We start from the raw sequence: 25,725 nt of genomic DNA on the forward strand, positions 1-25,725 counted from the left end.
GCCCCGATAATAATTTTTCACTTTTCAGCTGTGTAGCGAATGAAGACCCAGCGATGCCCTTGATGGTTGATAAGAGTTTCCAGTGTTACAGCACTAAAGAGGACGTGGGCCGAAGTCTGGAGGAAGTTCTGCAAGGAGATTGGCGGCTGATCAGCGAGTGTAGCCGTGTTCCGCGCTTTTTTTCTCCGCTCCGTCCTCACGCGGTTCATCGGTCGTGTGCCTCATGCCTTCTGACGGCTCAGTACAAGCTCTTGGTTTTAATTTAGCGTTCATTCGGGAGCCTGACTCGCCGCTGTTGAGTGTTTTCTACGGGCCGATAGACTGCAGAATCTGAGGATACATTTACTGCGACACTTGCCACACAAAGCTGGCAGCACACCTCATCCTGTCGTCATGTTAAACTACCGAGGATTGCTTTCGATTGTGCTTGTGGGAAATAACCGTTTACTGGCGAAACTGTGGACATTGACTGGGCTTAAGGGCTAAAGCTTGTGGGGTGTTGCAGCTAAAAATTCTACCCGCCACCCTCAGACTACGTATCTCCCTATGGATCAGGCTAACTAAACTAACTAAACTAGCAGAATGGTTAACGGCGCCCCGGGAAACAGCAGGGAACTGAAAAAGAAAAATAGAACAGCCCAGAAAAAGCCCAGTGCGTCGAATCATAAGTTTCCATGACACCTCGATAGGCCCGTTTACTGGGATAGGTATCTTATGCCCGGCACTAACTAGGTCAAATATTGCCGCAGTTACCCCGTGGAGGCTACTGGTACCATCCTCGGAAGTTCTCATTTCCTTATGATAAGCTTGCCCTTTGGTTGGTTATCACCAACTCTGTGACAAGAGACTGAGCTGAGTGTATGGAGATCTGAAGCACCCCTGTCAGCCATGATATTTTAGGGTTGTGCCACCTGGGCACGTGAACACCTGGAATATAAGATCGGAGATCTCCGATGAATAGGGATTCTCCGAGAGGTTTGAAGCTAAGAATTGAGACTCCTATTCTGTAGATGATTGCGCTTGATGCTTTGTGCTCTCTTAATCGAGGAGCAATATGTTGACTTTTATCGTCTTCAGGTCCTTATGATAAGGGATTCAGATAGCAATCGAGAAAACCACTGGTTATCAGCTGTTTACTATTGTGCTGTCAAAAGCCCTAAGAATCATTTGACCCATAACGGGTGGTCCCAGGTTCGCATTGTTATTAGATAAGTTCCAGACCCAAAAGTAGCTAAGTGGAATCTATGGGCTAGGAAACTGGCCTCGGAACTGAGCGAGATCACAGGCAATCACATTTTGCCACCCCGGATTCTGTAGTCATTACGTACCTTACCATCTCTGTATCTACCACGTGTTTCTCCAGCTTTCAAGTTACCATGGAGTATTATAATTCAAGGTTTGATTTGAGATTGAATGCTCAGGATTGTCTTCAAAGCTAGCATGGAAATCCGACGGGGAATAGTGCTTAACCGATGGCGTTGCGTCCTTTTAATCCTCGAGAAACTCAGGCCGAAGTGTTCTACACAAAAAAATTCTCTGTAGCGAGAGAAGGAACACATTGAACTCAACTCTCCTAATGATGGAGAACGTTACATTGCATCTTATTGAACATGGATCTCCAGGCATATCTATACGAGATTACTAAACATTTGAACCGCTTACACAGTCTAACTTAAGGTTGAGGATCCTCACCACGTAGCCCAAAACGGTCTCAGTAAGGTCCTTACATTGGCTGCGATGGCTGGGGAGCCAGAGTGGGGAATGCTATCGATCCCCCAACACTGCCCCTCGCACGCTGCGATCAGCATTGCTAATTTTCAGTTAATCATCATCTCCATTTACCGTAGTTCTTGTCGAATTTTATCAGTTTAGAATAGTCCTGGATTTTGGTTCATCTCGAGAACCAGAAAAGAAAAAAGAATCAAAAAGACGAACATTCTGCTTGTGAGGCCCTCCCAGCATGGGCTCAAGTGACGAGTGGGAGCTGGAGGAAGGCATCCCTCAAGTAGAGGAACCCTTCATCCAGCAGTATCTGAAGGGCCGTGATGCGCTGGTCCTAGAAGAACAGAAGCAACGACATGGTTAGATTTCCAACTTCTATATGAGTTATAATTCCAAAAGAGTTAATATCGCCAACATAGATGCCAATCTCCGCAAGGCCCTCTCCCCGCTGGCCGCCAAAGCATGCAAGATCGTGTCCAAGGTCCGCGATCGTGAGCTCAAGACAGTATGGTCCAAGGGCTTGTCCCAGGAGCAAGCTCACGAAGCTGATGAGATTCTCTACCCGGGGGTGATGTTCCATCTGGCAAGGGGTCGCATGGAAAGCACCGACTTGTGGAAAATCGTGCAGAAGATGCCCAAAGGGTCCCTCTTGCATGCTCACATGGATGCCATGTTCGATATTGATTTTCTGGTCGAACAGGCCTTTTCCACCCCAGGAATACACATGGCTGCTCCACAGCCGCTCATTACCCCAAAGGAGCTTGAGGATGCACCATTCTACCTCCAGTTTTCAACTCAACCATTGGAGGAATCAGAGAACAAGCCTACGATGTGGACGTCTTCCTACGAGTCTTCAAGACTGATATCTCTACAAAAAGCAGCCTCGTCGTTTCCCAAGGGTGGAGAGGCTGGTTTCCGCGAGTGGCTAAAGAGTCGTTGTGTTCTTGGGCCGGAACATTCCTACCTTCACCATCACGGAGTAGACGCCATCTGGGACATCTTTCGAAACACGTTCCCAGTCATCAATTCCATCCTGAACTACGAACCAATCTTTCGCGCATGCCTGCGCCGCATGTTCGAGCAGCTCGCCAGCGACGGAATCAGATACGTGGACTTTCGGATCGCCTTTGTCTTCGAGTACCGCCGGGAAGGACGCGATACGCCCGAGGAAGGCTACTTCGAGTGGTGCCGTGTCTTCAAAGAAGAACTCGAACGCTTCAAGAGCACCGAACATGGCCGACGATTCTATGGGGCCCGCATCATCTGGACCACACTCCGCTTTCTGCCCAACAAAGACATCGCAGCCAGCATGAAGCAATGCATCGAGACGAAACTCGCCTTCCCGGACGTGATCTGCGGGTTCGACGTCGTCGGCCAAGAAGACCTGGGCCGGCCGCTGGTCGACCTCGTCCCGGTGCTATTCTGGTTCCGCAAGCGTTGCGTCGAGGAAGGGGTGACCATCCCCTTCTTCTTCCACGCGGGTGAGTGCCTCGGCGACGGCGACGCGACAGACCACAATCTCTTCGATGCAATCTTACTCGGCACCCGGCGCATCGGGCACGGCTTCTCCCTCTACAAACACCCCCTCCTCATTGACCTCGTCAAGGAAAAGAAGATCCTCATCGAATGCTGCCCAATCTCAAACGAGATCCTCCGCCTCACAAGCTCCATCAAATCGCACCCGCTTCCCGCCCTGCTAGCGCGCGGCGTCTCCGTTTCCCTCTGCAACGACGACCCGGCCATCCTTGGCCAGGGCAAGAACGGTCTAACGCACGACTTCTGGCAGGCTCTGCAGGGCCTCGATAATATGGGCCTCACGGGCCTCGCCATGATAGTAGAGAACTCCATCCGGTGGAGCTGTTATGAGGATCAATCGAATGCCGAGTGGGCCTCGGATATCGAAGATGGGATTCTAGGCGATGGGCTGAAGGCCGCCCGTCTGCGGGAATGGTATGAAGATTTCCAGGCGTTTTGCGAGTGGATTGTAGCGGAGTTCAAGGATGTAGAGGTCGACGAGTAAGACAAAAGTTTAGACTTGGTGTTTATATAGGCACTCTACCCGGGTATCATGAATATGGTTGAGCTCTCAATACCTTTTGGCAAATGCAGCGCGTACGGCAACGAACATTGGCCCAGAGTATGAGCAAGCTTGTTATTAAGACGTTTCGCGAGCTGTAGTACAGTGTCGTCCTGGATGCAGTATACCTCCGACCAGTCACTGTCCGAGCATTGGGTTGATGTTCAAGGTCGGGAATTTCAAGCATACGCTTCAGGTATAACTGTCCAATTCGAAAGATAGAAAACTGATCCAAGAGGACACAAAAAAGAAAATCAGGGTATGTATATCCAGAGACACACGTTCCTCAATACTGTGGAACTGTGGTCCACATTATCCAGAGAAGAAAAACGAGCAAAGCAACGCGCATGAACTCCAGACCCAATGTACCAATATGCAGTGAACCTGCTCCCGGAGCCGATAAGGCCCTAGGGACAGATAAGACGCCAAAGAAACAATGCACCGAACCTCCGATCATGCAATGCAGAAACCAAGCCCTGATCTCTCCTGAAAGAGAAAACGCCGTGAACATAGCCTAGTTGTCCGTATGCTTCACTCAAGATCTTCGATATCGCGGTGCCGGGCGAGGACATGGCGCTTGTATCCTTCCTTGTCTGTATCCCAGAGCTCGGCTGCTTGGGCGTTCAGAGGGCTCGCGCTATCTACCAGTTAGCATCAATCTCGTTGTATAGCTAGTGATGAGTGCAAGCTTACTTGTTGGGCTCGCCGAGCAAGCTCTGCAGGCTCAGTAGGACACTCTGCACGTTATATACAGCACTCCACTTGTCTTTGAGGATATCCAAGCAGATCCGGCCGGAGAAGTCGACATTGGGGTGGTAGATGGGCGTTTTGAAGAGAACCGTAGGGGGCGAGTAAGGGTAGTTGCTAGGGAAGGCGAAGGAGAGCTTGAAGGTCAGTCCCTCGTATGGTGTCTCGTTGGGTCCGCTGATCGTGGCCGTCCAGTTGAGAAGGTTGCCGTCTGCGTTGGGGAAGGCAGAGATGCCGGGTGAGGGGGACATCATCAGCTGCATCAGCTCTGTTTGGAGGCTATAAGATGTTGAACAGCCCGTTAGTACAAGCTGCAACAGCTGGAGTTCACAATGAAAGCGTATTCAGCTCACAGGATATGCTACCTACCGTTTTGTCACGCTTTGAGTGTCATTTCTTTGGCTGGCAGAGCTCAGCTTGCTTGCCTCGAGAGCTTCAGGCGTGGCGTTCTGAGTATCCTCCATCGCGTAGTCCATCTTGGCCGCGCAGATCACAGAAGTCTACACACAGTTTCTGAGAGCTCGACTTCTTATTCTCTCCTTTTTTTGATTATGAATTAGAGGAGTGGCTCCCGGTTTAAGGAATGCTAGTAACAGTAGCAAGGTGAGGTTGCTGTCTGGAATGACGACGGATCCGAACACAGCGCAACTGTTGGTTGCAAGAACGATGGGTCGACCCACAACTAGAACCCTCAGATCGAAACCAGCAGAGACAAGTTGAAAAAGGAAAGGTGATATTTCAGATCCCCAAGAGAAGTTTTTTATTATGAGAGTTCAAAGACGAAAAATTAGGTAGAGAAGAGAGTAAAGATATGACCAGTCTTGATTTTGTGTCGCGAACGGGGCGTTGTTTACTCCACCTCAGAAAGAGCATCAGCTTCCCCCGGCAACGATTGGAACCAGTGTTGAAGCCCCCGCCTGATCCGACTAGACTAAGGCACTGAGCAAATTTGAAGAGTCGAGAAAGGTCAGAGATAAGGCCCAGTGAGCTGGAGGAAAACAAGGAAAAGAGGAGCAAGCCTGTAATTGGATGCGCCTGACCTGTTCACTGGACCATCTGAGTGCCTTGCCTTGGATATTCCAAGTCATTTATCAACTTGATGCGTCCCTGTAGATATAATCTGTACTGGTACTGATCTTAATAGTAGCCATTGGCTGTCACATCACTTTGACTGACAGGGTATGCAGATGACTGAGGTGAAACAGCGATACGCTAGAGATCTACATTATGATCCTGTGGTCAATGGATTTACAAGAACTCAGTAGATAGATTGTTTCAGGTCATGGCTCTGAATTCTCATATCCTGCAGTGACTTTCATTCAGAGCCAGTTGTTTGCTTCTTCTGGAAGGGATTAGCTGCTGCCGGTCTACTGTATATCGGACATTAAAAGCAATAGTTTCGGCGGTCCACCGTGTTAATCCAAGCCAGTGCATGGAGTTTATTCTTTCCAACGAATATTTCTCCTTCCACTCATGCATACTGTCCTCTAAATTGCTACATCTTCCATTACCACGGTACTATCGAATGTCTTGTTGTTGCAATGGAATACGATGTACTCTCTTCAGCCTGCTCACTTCTGCGCCCGTGGAATATCAACACATTACCCAAATAGGATAAAGTGGCTCGCGTTCCCGGCGCACCGCGTATTAGACCCATGGTCTTTCGACTCATCAACCCTTGCTTGTCGTGTTCAAGACACTACAAAGAACAATGGTATTGCGCTGAATCTCGCGGGAGAAATTATCTTTGACATCCGTGAATCAACAGCTTTCATTTTTTCATGGTCTTAGCTAGGCTTGTTGTACGTCTTGAGCACAATGCACCACTCTCAGCTTGCCCCGCTGCCTAACGATCTGCCCTTTCGGATTGTCTCAAAGACGATCGGTCAGGGTGCCTATGCCTGGTATGCTCCGGTGCTTCTACATTTAGCTTGTTTGGGTTTTTCCACTTCAACTGATTTCAACTAATGCCTTGCCCAGTATCAAGAAAGCCTGTCCCTCGAACGCTGATAATCCCATCTTTGCCGTCAAGTTTATCCATAAAGATTATGCTGCTCGACATGGCAAGATCAGCCCCCGGCAATTGCAAATGGAAGCGACGGTACATAAACACATCGGCGATCATAACAATATAATTTCGTTCTTTCAGACCGGCGAGGATAACGTATGGCGATGGATCGCAATGGAACTGGCCGAGGGCGGAGACCTTTTCGACAAGATCGAGGCTGATGAGGGTGTGGGCGAGGATATCGCTCATTTGTATTTCTCGCAGCTTATCAGTGCCGTTGGATACATGCATTCAAAGGGAGTCAGTCACCGGGACATCAAGCCCGAAAATATGCTTTTAACTGCCGACGGAAATCTCAAGATCGCCGATTTTGGTTTAGCGACGTTATTTGAGTACAAAGGGGTCACCAAGCTCTCGACGACTTTCTGCGGCAGTCCTCCGTACATTGCTCCAGAGGTCATATCGTGTAGCAACCGTGGCCAGGTCAAGGGAGTGGGTTATCGCCCAGATCTGGTGGATATCTGGTCGTGCGGGATTGTACTCTTCGTCTTACTGGCGGGCAACACACCGTGGGACAGTCCGACAGACAGCAGCTTCGAGTTTCATGAATATGTTGCGACGAACGCACGAACGACTGATGAACTCTGGCAGAAGCTGCCTACAGCAACTCTTTCTTTGCTACGCGGCATGCTGAATATCGACCCTAGTAACAGATTCTCTCTTGAGGATGTGCGACGGCATCCTTGGTTTACCCGACAGAATCGGTACCTTGCCCTAGATGGCAAGCTCAGAGACCCTATCAATCTAGCGACCACCATGTTCGAATCACTGCACATCGATTTCAGCCAGGATCCGCTTTCTCGACCTCACAGGACTGGCAGCTTCGACCCGGAGCGAATGAAGTTAGACGACGGAGACTTGGATACTGAACCGAGAATCTCCTCCACTCAGCCAGAAATGCCGAGGGGAGATATGTTGGTGGACTGGGATACACCTCACATGGCTGATGTATTTTCGTTCACTCAACCTACGGGAAGGCCTTCCTCCAGCGACGACATGTTAATGGCGGGCTATCTGGAGGACGAGCCCTCCATGTCGCAATTTTCGCCTCATCCTTCCGTGCCGCTCAGCAGAACGCAAAAAGCTCAGCGTTTCCGTGACATTGTACCTGCTCGCCCTATGACTCGCTTTTTCTCCACGTGGGAACTCAAGATTCTCGTGCCTCTTGTGTGCGAAGCTCTCCACCGCCTGGGGGTTCCTGTTCCCAGTGTGCCCGCGGTTATTGCAGGAGACACATCTGCAATGATTAGAATCATCACCAGAGATGGCAGAATGTGCACATTGCAGGGGAAAGTAGTCATCGAGTGCGTTTCAGAGGGGCTCTTTGAGATTGAGTTTACGAAAGTGAAGGGTGATCCTCTCGAATGGCGACGATTTTTCAAGAAGGTGGCTGTCCTTTGCAAGGATGCCGTCTATATACCCGACAGCTGAGCTGGCTTTGACGTTACACGACTTCCGGGGTTGCCAAGCGATCCTACATCCTTTTCAATTCTCTCTCCCTCTCTCACTTCTTTTTCCGTGCTACTATGTTTCTATTCTTAATGTACGATTGATGCGAGTTACAATGGTTTGGCTTTGGGATATTGGCAGGAACACAGGCGGATCTTTTGGTATTCAGCATACTAGACCGATAGAAATCATTTCTCATTCAACCTGGTCCTTAGCCGAACACCCACCCTTCGAAATGAGAGCTTTCGTGATGAAATTGCTCGAAGCTTGGCCTTTAGAATCCCGTTAACACGTGACGTCAGTCTAGGCTTGTTGATCGCGGGGAAATTAACGGATCTGGAACCCGATCAGGAGGGACAACAGTTTGGGCTGTCTTACATCGTGCCGTGAGCGGGTTTGGTCTTTTATCTGCCCTCCATGCTGTGCCTTTCCAGATCCTACCCATGGAAAACCTCCCCGTAGAGATTCTTTCCAAGATTATCGATTGTGAGTACTCCATAGTCGATGTCTACACCTTACCTGCGAAGATCTTACCCCGCATGACCTGTGACAATCTATAACTCACGCGTTCCGCCTATTATGGACTAGATCTCAACCCGGTCGAGCAGGTCCAGCTTCAATCTGTCTCGAAGCGGTTCTTTGCTCTAGCGCGTGACAACACGCGATGGAGACTTCACTGTTATGAGGAATCATGGGCTGCGTCAGAAGCTGCCCGCCAGAGCTGGAGTACTTCAGAAAGCTTGCATGCGAGGTCCACAGCGCCCCTGGGCTCACTAGGGCAGACGTCGCTCCTCTCCTTGATTCAACCACAGCATGGCCTTCCGAATGGGGGCTTATCGAATCAGACTCGCCAGAACGAAGCACAGAATCCCTCATTTGCTGAGCGAGCAAGAGCGGCGGCAGCGTGGGACCCCTCGTATGAGGGAGAGGATGTCGACTGGTACTCTGAATATATCGCACGACATGGACCCATGTCGTTCAATTGGTTGCAGCAACCATTCACGAAGAAAAATCAGGGAGGGAGGAAGATTTACCGTGAGGTCAAGGGCATGGGGCTGCTCCGGGATTGGAGCTCGGCGAGACAGAACAAGGTGGTAGCTCCGCTTGACGATGGGAGCGTCTGCATCTGGGACCTGAATCATTCCCATTCCATCGATTCACAAGCTACAAAAGGCAGAGTCCTTGGAGTCAGTGACCCGGGGATTTTGATGGCAGATCTGTCTAAAAGACGGGATCCTGTCTCGCGGTCGGCATTAGAGTTTATCAACCTGGGCCAGAGTGTCAGCGTGGACTCTATACGTCGGAGGGCTTACATGGCCGTCGGAAATGCGTTGAATGAAGTGGATCTCGAAACGCTTCAGGTGATTTCACAGCAGCGTTATCCTTGGTCCATCTTCGCCTTGTCTCAGGAAACAGACTACTCAGTTCCGCTCACGGTGGCCACCACCTTAAGTATTCACATACATGATTCTCGATTGTCAGCCTCCGAGGAAGAGGCGGCCATCAATCTACGTTGTGAGGAGCCAGTCACTGCGTTAGTGCCGGATTCCCAGGTCTATGCACGTCCGGATTCCCCGCTTCTACAACTCCAGCCTGATGGTCGGCCTCCCTACCGTATACGTAGCCCTGATCCCTCGCAAAAGGGGGCGGACTATGCACCTCTCTTCCAGCCCGGCCCTTTATCGCTTTTACATCCTCCCGCACCGCATGTGAACACGATTCTTCTTGCAGGCCGCTTCCCGAGCATACTGCAATATGACAGGCGGTTCTTCCCTCGGCTGCAGAACACGGTACATTCAGGCGGTCGTCTCTGCGGCCTCACTTCTATGCCTGCTCCCAATTTTCCTGTATCATCAGGCTCGACGTATCCACGGTCACATAAAGTGGTAGCCTGTGGTGAATACAAGGGAAGAGGCTCACTTGAGCTTTATGATCTAACACCCTCATCTCTCAACGGCGGAGACAGTCCGTCGGAAATGTCTTCGAGTATGAATTCTCTATATCAAAACCGTCAAAGTGCCGCGAGATCGAAGGTCCTCTCTGTTGAGTCGCATGGGACTCGCATCGTCTACTCGGACGCTGAGGGTAATATCAAATGGGTCGAACGCGACGGTCGTGTCGACGTTCGCCGCTTCAATCTCAACTCCTATCTACAGCAGGCCGCAGGTCAGAATAACCGACAATCGCGCCTCGGAGCTTCAGACGCGGTCGCCCTGGACGAGGAAGAAGAAGAGGAAGACGGCGCCTCCGGGCTCTGGCGAAGCGTTTTCCGATCTCAGACTGACGGTGAAGTAGCTCGCAAGATCTTGCCTACCGGTGGTAACTTGACGGGGGATGAGCTCCTCGTCTGGACAGGAGAGCGAATTGGCCGTGTTATGCTCTCAACCTCTGGGGGTGACAATCAGGGTGAAGACGACGACGATGACGAGATGTCTATTGATGGAGACCTGGACGACTCTGCTCGCGAAGAACTGCGAAGTAGGAGACGAGAGCATCTGCGACAGGAACGAGAGTACGCCCGAAGGATGCGCAGAGCGCTGGAAAGGCAGGCGGACGAAGTCCGCCGAATGGGGGGATTCGGACTGTGATTGGAAATAGTTGCATTGATAGTTTGATTTCTTTAGCATCTAGATAGCGCTCTCTTTCATAGACCAAGACAAGATTTTGTCGCTCAGATCAAAGTTTTCCATAGGAGATTTACTTCGCTTCAAGATCACGATGACCAGGAAGAATCAGTAACCCCAATAGCGCCACGCGTAGACGGCATATTAACCATCAAGTGTAGCTTTTGAAGCAGTTGTGTCAGATCTTCCAGAATGTCGTCCAAGAATGACGAAGACACATCATGCTAAGTACCTAGACTCCGTCGGCTTTAGCAGTGGAGCGCAGGCCTATTTGCCTACCCATATAATGTCTCTTAAAGAGTAGCTGGTCACTGCACGAGTTCATGGACGCTAACAAATCATTCAATCTGGCCGTCTTCATGTGTGTCAGCAGCCTCGGTCGGTGAATTCGTCTGCCGCGGTGGCCAATGGGCCTGGAAAAAAAGTGGAGGACGAGCCTTTGTTAGACTTTCTGACAAAACATTAGTGATCACTGATGATTTGATGGGGAGATCTACTACGCTTCTATCATGTGCCATTTCGTTGACTTGCTCGTATAATCTCCTCTTGCAATTTCATTCTATTCTTGAATTCCATTCGTCGTCGTCACGGAATCAATTGAGGATATCCTTGAGGCTTTGATAGTCTACACTGTTCATCTGCCTGCATCATTATTGAGTCGTCCACGCCGCCTCCGAACTTCCCCCGCGTGCCGATATTTGACTCATAGACACGGCCACGCTGGTTTCTCAACTGCTGGTCAATTGAGCAGGAGCTCGTTCGATAAAGATCACCGGAGAGACGCGATACTCGAAGAATCACCTCGCACTTCCCAGACGGTCGTTTTCTGAGCCCGAGCCCTTCTACGGCCGAGTCGGAGATTCAATCTCATCAAAGTTGCCCCGCGTGAACTTGCCGAGGGGCAACGATTATCCACCCCTCTTTTTTCTATCATCGCCTCGATCTCGACGTGCATAGCTCAGAAATGCCTTCGCCTTCAGATCTCAGTCAGCAGTTCGATTCTATCGAAGACTCAATCAAGGCTTTTAGTGAGTTAGCCTTTCAGGTTGTTGCGCCACCTGCGCGAGGTCCGAGGATTGGGAAACGGAGATACTAATGATACACTTTCCCCACAGAAAACGGAGAATTCATAATCGTCCTTGATTCGCAAGATCGTGAGAATGAAGGTGACCTTATCATTGCCGCGGAGTCGATCACAGATGCGCAGATGGCGTTCCTAGTTCGCTTTACGAGGTTGGTACACCCTCGCCTGCACTCGAACCCGATTGCTCAGAGCGCGTCTTGATTACTGGCTAACATCTTCTCTTTCCCGTACTACAGTGGTCTTATTTGCGCACCTATTACCTCTGAGATTGCCCGCCGCCTCTCCCTCCCCCAGATGGTCGTCGAGAACGCAGACCCCAAGGGAACCGCATACACCATCTCCATCGACTCCAGCGACCCCTCCGTCACGACCGGAATCTCCGCACATGACCGCGCCCTCACATGCCGCACGCTTGCTTCTCCGACTGCTAAATTTGAGGACTTCCGGCGGCCCGGCCACATTATCCCGCTCGAGGCGAAGAGCGGCGGCGTGCGTGAGAGAAAGGGACACACGGAGGCGACGGTTGACTTTTGTCGTCTGGCGGGTAAGACGCCTGTTGGTGTGATTGCCGAGTTGGTGGAAGATGGTGAGCTCGTTGAGGGAATCCCCGAGATTCGGGGTAGTAATGGTATGATGAGGCGCGATGGGTGCTTGAAGTTCGGCAAGAAATGGGGGATCAAGGTGTGCACGATTGAGGATTTGTTGGAGTACCTTGAGAGGACGGAGGGGCCTGTACAGAATGGGAAGCATTGATCGCTTGATCGAATTGCGTTCTATTATCTGATTGCAATTTTTTCTTTTGAATTCTCTCCCCTCTCATGTACATGTGGACGGCTCTTGTCTCGCGCACTGTTTAGCCAGGAAACAAAATGTGTACCAGTAAATACTAGATCACTTGGATACAACTTTGCTCACGAAGTCTATGTAGAAAAAGGCAAAGCATTGAACTGCTGTATATATTTTCATGAGGACAGACCGATGTTAAGTATAGTCGGCAACTACTCCTGGCAGGTTCCCATACGAGCAAACAAAAACCAGTAGAAGGTGGAATATGACCAGAAGCAAACTTGATTGGAAACGGGTATCTATCTTGATATCTTTTGCTAATAAAACGCCATTTGAAAGCATAACACAACTGAGATTGCCCGCAATGTATAGCATGAAATGGTATGCAAGACTCGAGGAACACCCCCGCTCAACGCCGACGAATGCAGGTGCAGTGTCATTTGTGAGACATGATCAGAAATAGAGAGCGAAAAACACATTGTCAAGAACGGTGGGCTCAACAATGAAGACAGAGACAAGATACTCCTGTCTTTAGTAAGGTGGCAAGTCATTGCTCACCGCTTGAGGTGGGAATAATCTCTCAGAACGCCCATCATATGGGTGTTGGTCGTCTTGCCACTGCGACGAGGTTTCTTGACCTTTTTCTGCTCGACCTTTGGGCGTACTTTGACGACCTTGTTCTTGTTTGTTGGGATGATACCAGCTTTCTCCAGCTCTTCCTTGACGGCCTGCTGATCAGGAACTTTGATCTTCGCCCAAATCTGGCGGAACTCTTCATCAAAGTGCTGCACCAGCGAGGGATCGTTGGCCCAGACCATCTTCGCATGATCATCCTTCTTGTTTCTGGTGACCAACAATTTTCCTTCTTTCTCCAGCTTGTTGATTGTTTCCTCAACGTTGGGCCAGCCCTCCCGGAGCTCACGGACGCTCATGCCGGCAGCAGTAGACTGAGACTGTAGCTTCTGCAGGAGTTGCTCCGCGGTGCGGATGTTGTGAGGAGGCCGAAAGGCGAATGTACCCTCCCCATTCGCGCCACTAGGATCATACAAGACTTTTTCGTGCTGCGTGAGAATTCTCCGTAGTGCCTGAAGGTAGCCTTCGTCGCTTGAGCGGTGCTGGAGAGAGAGGTACGAGACTATATCGGAATACCTGAGCGGGACGCTCTTCGATTTCAAGTGCTCAACTGCAAAGAGCACCTGTGTCATGATGTCCTTGCCCGTGCCGGTATTGGCAGGCTGCGAGTACACGATGTCTGCATTCTGCCTCTTCCGCTGTGCGTCGCTACCTGGTGTTGGTGTTGAGGTGGAGGATGGTACCTGAGAAGCGCTTGTCGAGCCGTTGTGGACAAATCGTCTCTGCTGGGGCATTCGATTCGCATAGTCGGTAACGCTGGCGTTGAAACTCTTGAGCTGCTGCTGAAGCGACATGATTGCGATGGCTGGTAATGACGTGCGTGATGCTCGAGTTTGATAGAATGAGGCGACGTCCGGCTCCAAGAGCCAGAAAGAGCTTATTTTTAAGCTAAGTCTTGAGCATATAATTAGATAACAACTTCTCTATTTGAACTCAAAGTCGTCACCTGGTGAAGACGCAGAGGACAGATGCAGTGTGTTGGGGAAGGGGAAGAAGTGCTTGCTACTGCTATTCTTCGAAAGCCATAATTGGTATCTTGAAGCCTCAGGCAAAAAATTTCACGTGATCTGAGAGGCGCGCTAACCGCGTTGGGAGCAGCAATGCAACACAAACGCATCTCATTTATCCTTCCAAGACCAGACATTCATCGCTCGACGGAGGACTCACCTTCACTTTTCCTCTGTCGGTCTTTTCCCACATCTTTGATTTACAGCGTCATGTTATAATCGACCTATTTTAGCGTTGTGTGCACTTATCTTGGAGTAGTGCATCTTACGCGCGCAACGACATCATCGATTGAGCTAGTGACCTCTGCGCATCTTCCCGACTGACCGATTACTGCGCAGATTTCATACTTGTCAGCCTTGGAGGAGAAGCAGCCCGGTACAACAGCCGCTCTTTAGCCATTATGGCTACGGCTACCGTCGAATTGCCTTACCTCGCGAGCCATTACGCTATCGCGGAGTCAACACTTACCACCCTTACCCAAGCTCCTACGGTCGAACTAGTCAACCAGCTGCTGGAGGCAATTACCAAGAAAGCCCATGAATATGACGAGCTCACATCCGACAAGCTTCGTTTGGAAGTGGAGCTTGAGAACGCGGTTCGCAGTAGCGACTCAAAGATCAAGGTGCTGAAAAGCTCCGTGGAAAAAGGCCATGCGGAAGTTGAGGAGGCAAGAAAGAAACTTCAAGAATCTGGTTGGCTTTGACGCGTCCTTTTTTGACCTACACCTACTGACACCTATCTAGAAAATGCTCGTTCAGCCCTGGAATCCGAAATCGCGACGCTGAAATCCTCGACTACTTCCAATGAGTCCGAAGTGAACACTCTGAAATCCCGTATTTCTTCACTCGAAGCATCGAACCGGGATACCCTAGGACTCCTTGAGTCAAAGAGTGCTGCTTACGACAAGCTTGCGGAAGAACTTTCCACCCAACACAAGAAGACGATTGAATTGAGACGCGAGCTGGCTACTGCTGAACAAAATCTTCAGGCAGCGAACTCGGCATCCGCCAGCGCTCGCTTCCGTGAACAGAGCTTGCAGCAGGAGCTGGACTTGACGAAGAAGAACAACGAATGGTTCGAGACGGAGCTGAAGACGAAGTCTGCAGAGTACCTCAAATTCCGCAAGGAAAAAACCGCCCGAATTGCCGAGCTTCAACGTGAAAACGAGGAAGCCAACTCAACCATCGACTCACTAAGGCGTACTGAAAATGCCCTCAAGAACCGTTTGGATGAGGTCGAGCAACGATACGAGGAGTCCCTTTCGAGCATCCAACAGCTCAAGGAGGAGGCTATCCAAGCGGCTGAGTCTTTCAGAATCGAGCTGGATAGTGCTAATCGTCTGTCTGAATTGCAAGGCAATGCCGCGCAGACTGCCAAGCAGCGCGTGCAGGAGTGTCAGCTCGCGCTAGAAAAAGCGAGAGACGATGCGGCCGAAGAGATCTCTCGACTTCGCGTTGAGATCGAAACAGAGCACGCTGACAAGGAAGCTGCCGAACGCCGCGTTGCTGAGCTTGAGTTGACTGTTACTCAATTGCAATCGGATGGTGCCACTGCCAGAAGATCCATGAGCCCCGCTCGTGGCTTGAATGGTACAGGACCCAGCACGCCTGTCCGTCCTGGTACTCCCAGTGGCGCATTCTCTCCCAGGACCTCGCGCTCCAAAGGAGGACTTACTCTCACTCAAATGTATACCGAGTATGATAAGATGCGAACGATGCTTGCCGCAGAACAAAATGCCAGCCAGGAACTTAAAGCGACCCTGGATGAGATGGTTCAGGAGCTCGAAGCCAGCAAACCGGAAATTGACGAATTGCGGGCCGACCACGCACGACTTGAAAATGCCGTTGTCGAAATGTCTAATATCCTTGAGACAGCAGGAAAGGAAAGAGATGATGCAACCAAAGAGGCACGGAAGTGGCAGGGCCAGGTGGAGGGGTTGGCTCGCGAAGGGGATATCTTACGTCAACAACTTCGGGACTTGAGCGCTCAGATTAAGGTTCTGGTTATGGAAGTTGCTGTGTTGAAGGAAGGCGAAACCACATACGACAGGGATGAACTCGAGAAGATCGCTCGTAAGGAGATCGACGACTCGTCCGCGGAACTCAACCCAACCGGCCGATTTATCAGCCGTCATCTGACGACGTTTAAGGATCTGCATGAGCTTCAAGAACAGAACGTCACACTTCGGCGAATGCTGAGGGAACTTGGCGATAAGATGGAGGGAGCAGAAGCTCGTGAGAAGGATGCAGTTCGGCAACAAGAGCAGGAGGAGCTGAAGGAGCTCAGAATTCGTGTGCAAACATACCGTGATGAAATCGCAAACCTCGTTGCTCAGACAAAGAGCTACGTGAAGGAGCGTGATACCTTCCGCAGCATGTTGACAAGACGTCGTCAAACGGTTGGAGATGCTTCTGCATTCTCACAGTCGCTTCCTCTGGGTGCGGTTCCACCCAATGTTGATGACCAAGGGAGGGATGTACCCGACCATGCGGAGTTACTGCGCAAGGTGCAAGCCCACTTTGACAGCTTCCGGGAGGAGTCCGCCACCGACCATGCCGCTTTGAAACAGCAAGTCAATGAATTATCACGGAAAAATAGTGAACTGCTTAGCGAGATCAGTCGATCAAGCAGCCAGCTTGGCGCTGCCACTCAACGAGCTGAGCTTTTGCAAAGCAATTTCAACATGTTGAAGAATGAGAATGCAGAGCTGCAGAAACGCTATGCTGCACTCCTGGAGAACGCCAACAGACAAGACCTGAGAACCCAACAGGCTGCCGAAGACTTGGTGGAAACGAAGGGTCTCGTCGAAAGCCTTCAACGTGAGAACGCAAACCTGAAGGCCGAGAAGGACCTTTGGAAGAATATCGAGAAGAGGTTGATCGAGGACAATGAGGTTTTGCGGAATGAACGCAGTAGGCTCGATTCTCTCAATGCCAATCTGCAGACCATCCTCAACGAGCGTGAGCACACTGATGCTGAGAGTCGCCGTCGTTTACAACTCAGCGTCGAATCCTTGGAGTCCGAGTTACAGTCTACAAAACGTAAGCTTAATGCCGAGGTTGAAGAATCAAAGAAGGCTGCTCTCCGCAGGGAATATGAGCATGAGCAGAGCCAGAAGCGGATAGACGACCTTGTGACAAGTTTGAGCTCGGTTCGGGAGGAATTGGTTGCCACAAAGACGACTCGGGATCATTTGCAGACCAGAGTGGATGAGTTGACGGTGGAGCTACGGAGTGCTGAAGAACGTCTACAAGTCGTACAATCCAGGCCAAGCATCTCAACTGCCCCGGCCGAGGCAGCTGCGACGGCGGAAGAAGGCGTTCCGGATACTGGTTTGACCCGCGAACAGGAACTGGGCATTCAGGTTTCCGAACTGAAGCGTGACTTAGAATTGGCTAAGGGCGAACTCGAGCACGCTAAGGAGCAGGTCGAAGTTTACAAGACCATTAGCCAGGAGACCGAGGAGCGCTTGCAGTCGGTCACCGAGACGCAAGAACAATATAGAGAAGAAACCGAACGTCTTGTGGAGGAGAAGGACAAGAAGATTCAGGACCTTGAAGCACGGATCGAGGAGATTTCATCAGAACTTTCTACGACAAACAACGAGCTTTCCAAACTTCGGGATGAACAAGGTGAAGCTGGACGCCGCTTGGAGGAACAGAAGGCTACCTTGGAAGCCGAAATTACAAGACTGAAGGAAGAAAACGAACGTCAAATTGCGGCGGCTCAATTCCACCAGGACGATCTCAAGGCCCAGGCAGAAATTGCCCAGCGCGCGCAGCAAAATTACGAAAGTGAATTGCTTAAGCATGCCGAGGCGGCGAAGAACCTACAAGCCGTTCGTGCAGAGGCCAACCAATTGAAGCTGGAGCTGGTCGAATCTCGAACTCAGGCCGATACCTATAAGAAGGACCTCACTCAGAAAGAAGAAAGCTGGAGTGAGCTCAAAGAACGATATGAAAGTGAGCTTGCAGAATTACAGAAGCGTCGTGAAGAAGTTTTGCATCAAAACAACTTGCTGCATACTCAGCTTGAAGGCATCTCAAACCAGATCGCCGCGCTGCAGAAGGATCGCGCCAACATTCCGGAAAGCGAGCAGGATGAAGGAACAACAGCACCAAATCTGGAGGGTCTTCAGGAGGTCATCAAATTCTTGCGACGGGAGAAGGAGATTGTTGATGTGCAATACCACCTCTCCACACAGGAGGCCAAGCGTCTCCGCCAGCAGCTCGATTATACACAGTCCCAGTTGGATGAGGCTCGTCTCAAGCTGGAGCAGCAACGCCGTGCGGCCGCGGATAGTGAGCACACTGCTTTGAGCCATAATAAGCTCATGGAAACATTGAACGAACTCAATCTGTTCCGTGAGAGCAGCGTTACGCTGCGCAACCAAGTCAAGCAGGCTGAAACTGCTCTCGCTGAGAAATCTACGCGTGTTGAGGAACTTTTGCAGCAGATTGAGCCTTTGGAAACTCGTATCAGGGAGCTTGAAAACATCGTGGAAACGAAGGATGGAGAAATGAAGCTTCTACAGGCTGACCGGGACCGCTGGCAACAACGTACACAGAACATCCTGCAAAAATACGATCGCGTTGACCCGGCCGAGATGGAAGGACTAAAGGAGAAACTCGCCTCATTGGAGAAGGAACGAGATGAGGCTATTTCAGCTCGCGACACGTTACAAGCACAAGCTGCGACTTTCCCAGAGCAGCTCAAGCATGCCGAGGATAGGACGCAAGAACTGCGCACAAAGCTCACAGAACAGTTCAAAGCCAGATCTAAGGAACTCACTGGCCGCATCAACGCTAAGCAGCTTGAACTGAATGCCGTGATGCAGGAGAAGGAGGTCATCCAGGAGGAGCTGAACACGACCAAGAACGAACTGAGTGAGCTCAAGACCAAGATGGCTGAAAGTCCATCCGCACCACCTGCACCTGCTCCACCTGCTCCACCTGCTGCAACCGCTGCACCCACTATTGAGCAGACGCCTGGCGTCAACTCGACACCTGCCTCTCAGTTCCCAACACAAACTACTATGCCGAGTGATGACGAGAGAGTGAAGGCGCTAGAGGAGAAGGTACAGCGTCTCGAGGCGGCTCTTGCTGAGAAGGATGCTGCTTTGGCTGCCAAGCATGCTGAGTACGAGACCAAAGCCAATGAAAGAGTAGAGAAGCTCAAGGAGATGTACAATAAGAAGATGGCGGAGGTGAGAGCGGCTCATCGGCAAGAAGTTGAAAGATTGTCGGCCAATCAACAGGTTGCACCACAAGAGCCTGGAACGCCTATTTCGAAACCTGAACAGCCTCCTGCAACCCCTTCACAGCAGGAGGGTGACCTACCAGAGCTCACGGATGTCCAGGCGAGAGCCTTGGTTGCGAAGAACGAAACGATCCAAACGATCGTCCGCAACAATATTCGGGCAAAGGTCGCGAAAGAAACCGAAAAGCTTAAGCAAGAATGCGCAGAGATGGAGAAGAAGTTGAATGAAGAGAAGGAAGCCCTCAAAAAGGCGTATGAGGAGAGTACGGATGAAAAGGTCAAATCTGCTGTGGAGTTATCTGACAAGAAGACCCTCGTCCGTATTAGCATGCTTGATACTCGGTTGAGAACTGCACAAGCCAAACTTGATGTCATCTCGAAGGCGGCTGCCGAAACTCCTCAAAAGCCCGTCGTTGAAGTATGGGAGGTGGCGAAAACCACGAAGGCTCCACCTGTTCAGGCACAAGGAGCCAAGCCAGCATCCGCTGCACCATCTGCACCGGCGGCACCGACCGCACCGACTGCTGTTCCCGCTCCAGCGCAAGCCGCTACAGTACCACCAGCTTCTGCAGTCGCGGCACCTAATGCAACAGCCGAAACCCAAGATCAACGAGCTGCCGCTCCCGCTCAGCAAACGACAGCTGCTCCCCCTACCGGCTCTGTGCCCTCTGAAGCTCAGCCTCAAGCCGATGCACAAGTGCAGGAGCCGCAACAAGAAGCTGGTCCTGCGCAAAAGCCGGCATCAAATCAACCCGCAAACGCAGTCGCTCAATCTCAGAATAAGCAGCAACCCTCATCACTACCCAATAAGCCTCCTGCTGGGGGTGTTCTGAGGGCGCTTCAATCAGGGCTCCCAGTCGCTAGAGGTGGCCGAGGTGGTGCTCGTGGCGGCTCTCATCAACAGAATCCATTCGGTCCACAGCCTACTGATCAACAGCAACCGCAGCAACAGCAGGCTCAAACTCAGCAAAGTCAGCGTGGCACTGGTGTCCATCGCGGCCGTGGCGGTCGTGGAGGATCTGGCCGAGGTGGTCATCAGAACGTCCAGGCCGGCAATGCACCTCAAGGGCAAAGTCCGTCTAGTCCTGGAGGAGGGCGCGGCGGACTCAATGTTCAAGCTCGCCAGTTTGTCCCTCAAGGGAGCAAGCGGGCAAGAGAGGACGGTGGTGAGACTGGAAACGAGGCTGGGGCCAGTGGCGGGAAGAGAATGAGAGGAGGTGGCCATACCAGGGGCTCTTGAGCCCTCTATCGACATAGACTCGGGTGTTTATTGTTTCCTTTCACATGCATGTACCTTTACTCGCGGATCTCTCTGTGGTATACAGCATTTATGAATATTCCAATGCCTATATTCTGGTTCAGCAAGGCATGATGCAGTCGAAAATAAGTCATTTCCTTTGTCTATGGTGCCTGTTTTGGGTCTGTACGGTAATCAAATATTTGCATCACATAGTTCTTCAAACCTTCTTATTAACTATTGCTTGTATAGTGGGTGTGCAACTCCTGTGTATGATCTGGGGTATAAACAAACATGAAAGGACAGGATCATATCATCGTAACGCACTCTTGGCACTCATAGCATAGTATGTGCAGTAATTTCGCTCAAGTCCAATGTACCGGTTTGTTCAGAATCAGCCGCCTCATATGTCTCTCCCCCTCGAGCAATTAAGACTCGACGCCATGTCCAAGACAAAGGACGAAGTAAGCACTTATCAACGGAGCCAGATATCAATTCTCGCACGAACACGATCATTTCCTCCTGCTCCCAGCAGATGCAGATGACCCAATGAGCCTGGCCACTACCTCCCTCTCCTTTTGTAATACTATCAACCGTGCATCCTCAACCACCTTGGCGTCCAGCGCCGACACGTCCTGCACAGCCGCAACAGACGAGCTCATCTTCCCCGTAGCCCGTTTCCTCCGCTGACCGGACCCAGCCCCAGAGCCCCAAACCACTGTCCAGTCCCTTATCACCGTGTTTGAAGCAATCTCGCAACCCGAACAGACTTTTGAATGGGCACCCAGAGACACACGCCGGTTGATGATGGCTAGCGATTCGACCGTAACGAAGGAGTGGATGTGAGCGCCCGGGAAGACAGTCGCAAGCGGACCGATCGTCACTCCGTTCGATATACGCGTGGGAATCACTTCTTTCGGTGTGGGCGTAAGAGAAGGTGGTGTGCTCGGCGGGATGCCGATTGTGCTCTTTTCGCTGATGATGCAGCCTTCGCCGATGATGACGGGCCCGTCGTAGGAGTAGATGCGTGCGCGCGGGTGAATTACCGTCCCTTGGCCGACGGAGATGGGATGCGTGCCTTGGAATGATACCGATTCGGCGACTGTAGCTGTGTTGTGGGCGGCGACGGGGGCTCGGGGTGTTGGGGATGGAGAAGTTGACGATGAGGGGGAGGCGCGTTGGTGTGGATTGGGGGGTTTGAGGTGCGTGTCGGGTCTTGGTTGGCTAGTTCTAGGATCCATTGTTCATGAGAATCGGTGGTTCCAGACGTGCCGTGTGAAGTTTGTAGAGATGGTTTCTTGCTGTGGACATTAATGTGATGGTAGCTGATATCGGGAAGCTTTTGCGGAGTCTCTGAGAGCTCCGTGTCTACTCCGCCCAGTGTTGATGTTGCCCCATGGGTCTCCTTTCAGCTACCAGAGGTAGAATTATTTGGTGATGATCTATGGTTCTATTTTCATAAAGATGATTCGACAGAACTAATTCCAATAAAATTCGTTTGATCTAGTATGCGATCTTGTCCCCTCTGGGTATCTTGAAGCTAAATTCTAGTGGCATGCAATGCGTCCAAATCTAACGCCATTTCCAGCATAAAACCAATATATATATATACACAGAATGTTCTTACCGTCTTATTGGCTTAAGCGTCTTCGTGACCTTGCTTCTGCGCCCCTGGTTTGATTCCGTTTCTCTTTCTCCAAGCCCAGACCCCACGGTCGACCTCTGCCTTGGTCATACCATCTCTAACCAAGCAGAAGGTGACCCCTAATTCGGTTTCGACGTTTCTGTTGCGTGCCTCATCATCAAAGAACAACATATCCTCGTAGTCAATTCCGCTAGCTTGCTGGATTTTCGCAAAGTGTTGAGTCTTGGTGGCAGGGAAGATTTGGACATAGTCAAAGTAATCCAGAGCGCGGATAGACTTTGTTTTGGCTGCAGGATTGTCCGAAAATGTCGGGATAATATGAAGCGCCTTGAGCATATCGCGAGCTAAATCAGGAGCATGCGTGCGAGAAGCTATCGCAAGGGGAATCGAGCGAGTCTTGCAGGAGTAGACAATCGAAGAGACGGCTGGGTAGAATGCGAATGATTCGTTCCATCTGTAGAGAGGTTTCCGAGTCAGTACACGGATATGGAGATGGACACCAATGCTTGTTCAGGTACATACCGGTCAACGCAGCGAGAATTGTTATCGCGAGGCTTGATGGGTGCGCTGACGTGCGTATCAACCCAGAATGGCCACAATGTATAGTCTAGGTCAAAAGCGATCAACTTTGGTAGAGGAAGACCGTCATTGAAGGTCGCGGGCGCTGTAGATGCATCTTCTAGAGGTTGAGTGTTTGTTCTCTTGTTTTTCATCATATTGTTGATGTGCGATGCGCAGAATGCAGACAAGAAAGATCTTTTTCTATTGACTTCTGGTCCGAGTAACTCAATCGCCGTCCGACCCGTGGGCCGGAAAGATCGAGATAATAAGGTACGGAGTACCTATCTTCACGTGCCTACGACCGATAGCAGTGGTCCCCTCCATGTCCTTCTACTTGTTCCTATCTACGATTAACGAAGCTTGAATGACGTCGACTAAGCGATAAAGGAACAGAGTATCGGTTGTTCCGTGATTTCCATTGGCCTCTACATACAAGAACTTAGTTCATCCGAAAATAATTCATCATTGCAACATGAAACTTGATGAATCCCAAGTGTTGAGTTTTTTGTCTTTTCTGTGATTTTTCACCTTTCTTTGATGTGATATCCTTCCCGAAAGAAGGATGTCGCTTTGTACTTAAATCTGAACGAGTCTCTTGGCCTTCAAGGGCGACTGATACATCACGCTCAAGTCAAAGAGCTGTAGGTGATGCATTTGACAGTCTCAAGAAACTTCCAAATCTGCTGGTGATCTTCCGCTCCTTTGATTGTCAGCTCATAGCTCACAGCATTCCAGTTGGCAGCGTAAGTAATAATGCGGACTTGCTGCTGGTGACTGAGAATACCGTCAGCGCCCACAGCATCCGCGATAATCTGACGCCAGAATGCAAAGGGCAGTCCGAAGCGCCATTCTCGCTTCCGCGAGCTGCGAGGGACCGAACTGGGATGGGCTTTACCCTTTCCCGAGCAGGCTGGCTGGCTCGACAGTGCGGATTGCTTTGTCTTTCGAGACTGGACGTCTTTGTCGTGGCGGTTGGTTTGCTGAACTTGCTGAACTTGTTGCAAAGAGGGAAAATTGACTTCAAAGTGCTCAGCACCGGGATGAAAGGGTCCGACAGCGATAGGTTCGAAGAGTTCATATTCGTCAAAGACGTATTCTGGACTCTCCTCTGAGGTTTCTTCTTCCTCTTCAACCCTCTCGTCAGTCTGCTCTACGCCTGAGGGCTCCTCAGAGGGAGCTTCGACGGCGCGATCTTTATCGTTTAAAAGCAAAGCGCGGGAGACAGTCATCATCTTCAATGCGACCCTCCAGATATCGTTGCTGTGTACTCCCTCTTTCTTTAGAGCCTCAATACACACTCTCTTGGCGAGTCTAGCGTGCTCGATGTCAAGCTTTTTTTGCAGCCTGCGTTGTGCCGCGTTCTGGTCGTCGTCCTCACTAAGCTCGTCGTTTGCAGTGTCATCATTAGACTTGTACTCGCGCACCAACTCGGCTTTGTCGAGAAGCTTGCATTCATTTGGACCAAGGCCGTCATTCGGGAGCCATATGATGCCCTTGCATTGCTCTGCTGCTACTGGTAGGATGGGACCTTTGCCACTGGGTAGAAAAGCCAAGAGCTGCTCGGGACTGCGGTGCATGCTCAGCATGCTTGACAGATGTACAGCACAACTGCTGGTCAAGTTGGTGTTTGAAATGATAAGAAATGGGATCGAGCGCAGGCCTCGAGTGCAGGCATATCGCTTCAGCTCTGCATAGGTCAGCTTCTTCGTGGCACAAGCAGCGTGAGAAGAACCTACAAGAGCATATCATCAGTGTAAGCTACTTGAGACGACCGAATACTTGACTTACCATTTTGCTGTGCAACCTTGCTCTTCTTGGGCGATTGCTTTGAAGATGCGTTCTTGGTAGCTTCGTTGTCCTTGCCGTTTATCTTGAGATTTTCCAGTCCTTCTGCGGTGGCGTCGCCTTCGTGGTCTCCCTCGCTGTCCATCCCAACGACGACATCAGCGTCAGCTTCCAGAAAGTCCAGGTCGCTCTGCATATAAACACGCGCGAGGACCTCAATGCCCTTCGGTCCAAGTGGATTATTTCCAATATCGAACTTCTTCAGCAAGAAACAGTTCTTGAACGAGTCCAGAAAGTCGTACCATATCTCCTGCTCTTCGGAGGTGCAAACCACAAGGTTGTTGTGGGAGATGTCCAATTCTCGAAGATCGGCAATACTAAGCTTGATCACTTCAGATAGCTTCCGGAGCGATACGACCGTGAGCTGGTTGCCCTGCAAATGCAGCTCGATAACCTTGGCAGAGCCCTCGGGGTGCTCCTCGTCGCGGTACTTCATGCAAGCGACCAGGTCATCAACGAATTCAGCAAAGCCCTCGTCGGTGAGTTCCTTGCCCGAAACATCGATTTCCACATTCGGATCTCTTGCCGCAGCTTTTGCGCCAACGCCGGGTGTGATTCTCTTTTTCTGCGAGGCGACAAATGTCAGTATGTGGCTCTGGATATTGGGGTTACTGGAAAGAACTTACCAAATCCTTGGACACAACTTGTCCGGCCTTAAGGCCTGTGATTTTCCTCTGTCGTCGCAGCGTTTAGTCTGCATTCATAGCGAAGATCATGTTGGAAAGGGACAACCTACAGCTGAGTAGTTCAACTTACCCATCTTGGGCAGCCGTCAGATCGGCGTTTGTCCTGTTCAGAAGCAAGCGTCAGTCCTTGTTCCTCGACTCAAGAAAGCGTCGAAGCTCGACAGTTAGGCACAGTGAGGAACTCCCAGAAGCCCAAGACGCAATCGATATGCATGGAGAGAGGTATAGAAGGACTGCACTTACCTTGATGGTCAGGGAGTATCAAGATGGGTGAAGTGCGATGCTGACACGCCC

At 50.8% G+C, this 25,725-nt stretch overlaps 10 protein-coding genes across 10 annotated transcripts; 5 read left to right on the forward strand and 5 right to left on the reverse strand.

The window, feature by feature from the left end:
- Positions 1-1,960: 1,960 nt before the first annotated feature.
- Positions 1,961-3,742, forward strand: Aud_004069 (putative CECR1 family adenosine deaminase; the record flags this gene model as incomplete). Its single annotated transcript, XM_043289011.1, has 2 exons — positions 1,961-2,081; positions 2,142-3,742. The coding sequence occupies 2 exons, from the start codon at positions 1,961-1,963 to the stop codon at positions 3,740-3,742; spliced, it is 1,722 nt and encodes a 573-aa protein (XP_043144946.1).
- Positions 3,743-4,330: 588 nt separating this feature from the next.
- Positions 4,331-5,022, reverse strand: Aud_004070 (putative ubiquitin conjugating enzyme (UbcK); the record flags this gene model as incomplete). The annotated part of the gene is made up of 3 exons (XM_043289012.1): positions 4,331-4,436; positions 4,493-4,825; positions 4,916-5,022. 3 exons carry the CDS (start codon positions 5,020-5,022, stop codon positions 4,331-4,333), a joined length of 546 nt encoding a protein of 181 aa, XP_043144947.1.
- Positions 5,023-6,364: 1,342 nt separating this feature from the next.
- On the forward strand, positions 6,365-8,045 carry Aud_004071 (putative serine/threonine protein kinase; the record flags this gene model as incomplete). Its single annotated transcript, XM_043289013.1, has 2 exons — positions 6,365-6,450; positions 6,527-8,045. The coding sequence occupies 2 exons, from the start codon at positions 6,365-6,367 to the stop codon at positions 8,043-8,045; spliced, it is 1,605 nt and encodes a 534-aa protein (XP_043144948.1).
- Positions 8,046-8,506: 461 nt separating this feature from the next.
- Positions 8,507-10,651, forward strand: Aud_004072 (uncharacterized protein; the record flags this gene model as incomplete). Its single annotated transcript, XM_043289014.1, has 2 exons — positions 8,507-8,549; positions 8,652-10,651. 2 exons carry the CDS (start codon positions 8,507-8,509, stop codon positions 10,649-10,651), a joined length of 2,043 nt encoding a protein of 680 aa, XP_043144949.1.
- A 1,000-nt stretch (positions 10,652-11,651) lies between these two features.
- Positions 11,652-12,524, forward strand: Aud_004073 (3,4-dihydroxy-2-butanone-4-phosphate synthase RIB3; the record flags this gene model as incomplete). Its single annotated transcript, XM_043289015.1, has 3 exons — positions 11,652-11,715; positions 11,803-11,920; positions 12,008-12,524. 3 exons carry the CDS (start codon positions 11,652-11,654, stop codon positions 12,522-12,524), a joined length of 699 nt encoding a protein of 232 aa, XP_043144950.1.
- Positions 12,525-13,111: 587 nt separating this feature from the next.
- Aud_004074 (transcription factor TFIIE subunit TFA2) lies at positions 13,112-13,984 on the reverse strand (the record flags this gene model as incomplete). The annotated part of the gene is made up of 1 exon (XM_043289016.1): positions 13,112-13,984. One exon carries the CDS (start codon positions 13,982-13,984, stop codon positions 13,112-13,114), a length of 873 nt encoding a protein of 290 aa, XP_043144951.1.
- Positions 13,985-14,598: 614 nt separating this feature from the next.
- Positions 14,599-20,697, forward strand: Aud_004075 (putative filament-forming protein (Tpr/p270); the record flags this gene model as incomplete). The annotated part of the gene is made up of 2 exons (XM_043289017.1): positions 14,599-14,890; positions 14,942-20,697. The coding sequence occupies 2 exons, from the start codon at positions 14,599-14,601 to the stop codon at positions 20,695-20,697; spliced, it is 6,048 nt and encodes a 2,015-aa protein (XP_043144952.1).
- Positions 20,698-21,206: 509 nt separating this feature from the next.
- Positions 21,207-21,935, reverse strand: Aud_004076 (transferase hexapeptide domain protein; the record flags this gene model as incomplete). Its single annotated transcript, XM_043289018.1, has 1 exon — positions 21,207-21,935. One exon carries the CDS (start codon positions 21,933-21,935, stop codon positions 21,207-21,209), a length of 729 nt encoding a protein of 242 aa, XP_043144953.1.
- A 398-nt stretch (positions 21,936-22,333) lies between these two features.
- On the reverse strand, positions 22,334-23,055 carry Aud_004077 (Mg-dependent acid phosphatase; the record flags this gene model as incomplete). The annotated part of the gene is made up of 2 exons (XM_043289019.1): positions 22,334-22,793; positions 22,862-23,055. 2 exons carry the CDS (start codon positions 23,053-23,055, stop codon positions 22,334-22,336), a joined length of 654 nt encoding a protein of 217 aa, XP_043144954.1.
- Positions 23,056-23,526: 471 nt separating this feature from the next.
- Positions 23,527-25,505, reverse strand: Aud_004078 (uncharacterized protein; the record flags this gene model as incomplete). Its single annotated transcript, XM_043289020.1, has 4 exons — positions 23,527-24,632; positions 24,689-25,310; positions 25,372-25,419; positions 25,482-25,505. 4 exons carry the CDS (start codon positions 25,503-25,505, stop codon positions 23,527-23,529), a joined length of 1,800 nt encoding a protein of 599 aa, XP_043144955.1.
- Positions 25,506-25,725: the final 220 nt, after the last annotated feature.

The sequence above is a fragment of the Aspergillus udagawae genome, assembly GCF_001078395.1.
Source record: "Aspergillus udagawae IFM 46973 DNA, scaffold_3, whole genome shotgun sequence".
In the NCBI taxonomy this organism is placed as follows: Eukaryota; Fungi; Ascomycota; class Eurotiomycetes; order Eurotiales; family Aspergillaceae; genus Aspergillus; species Aspergillus udagawae.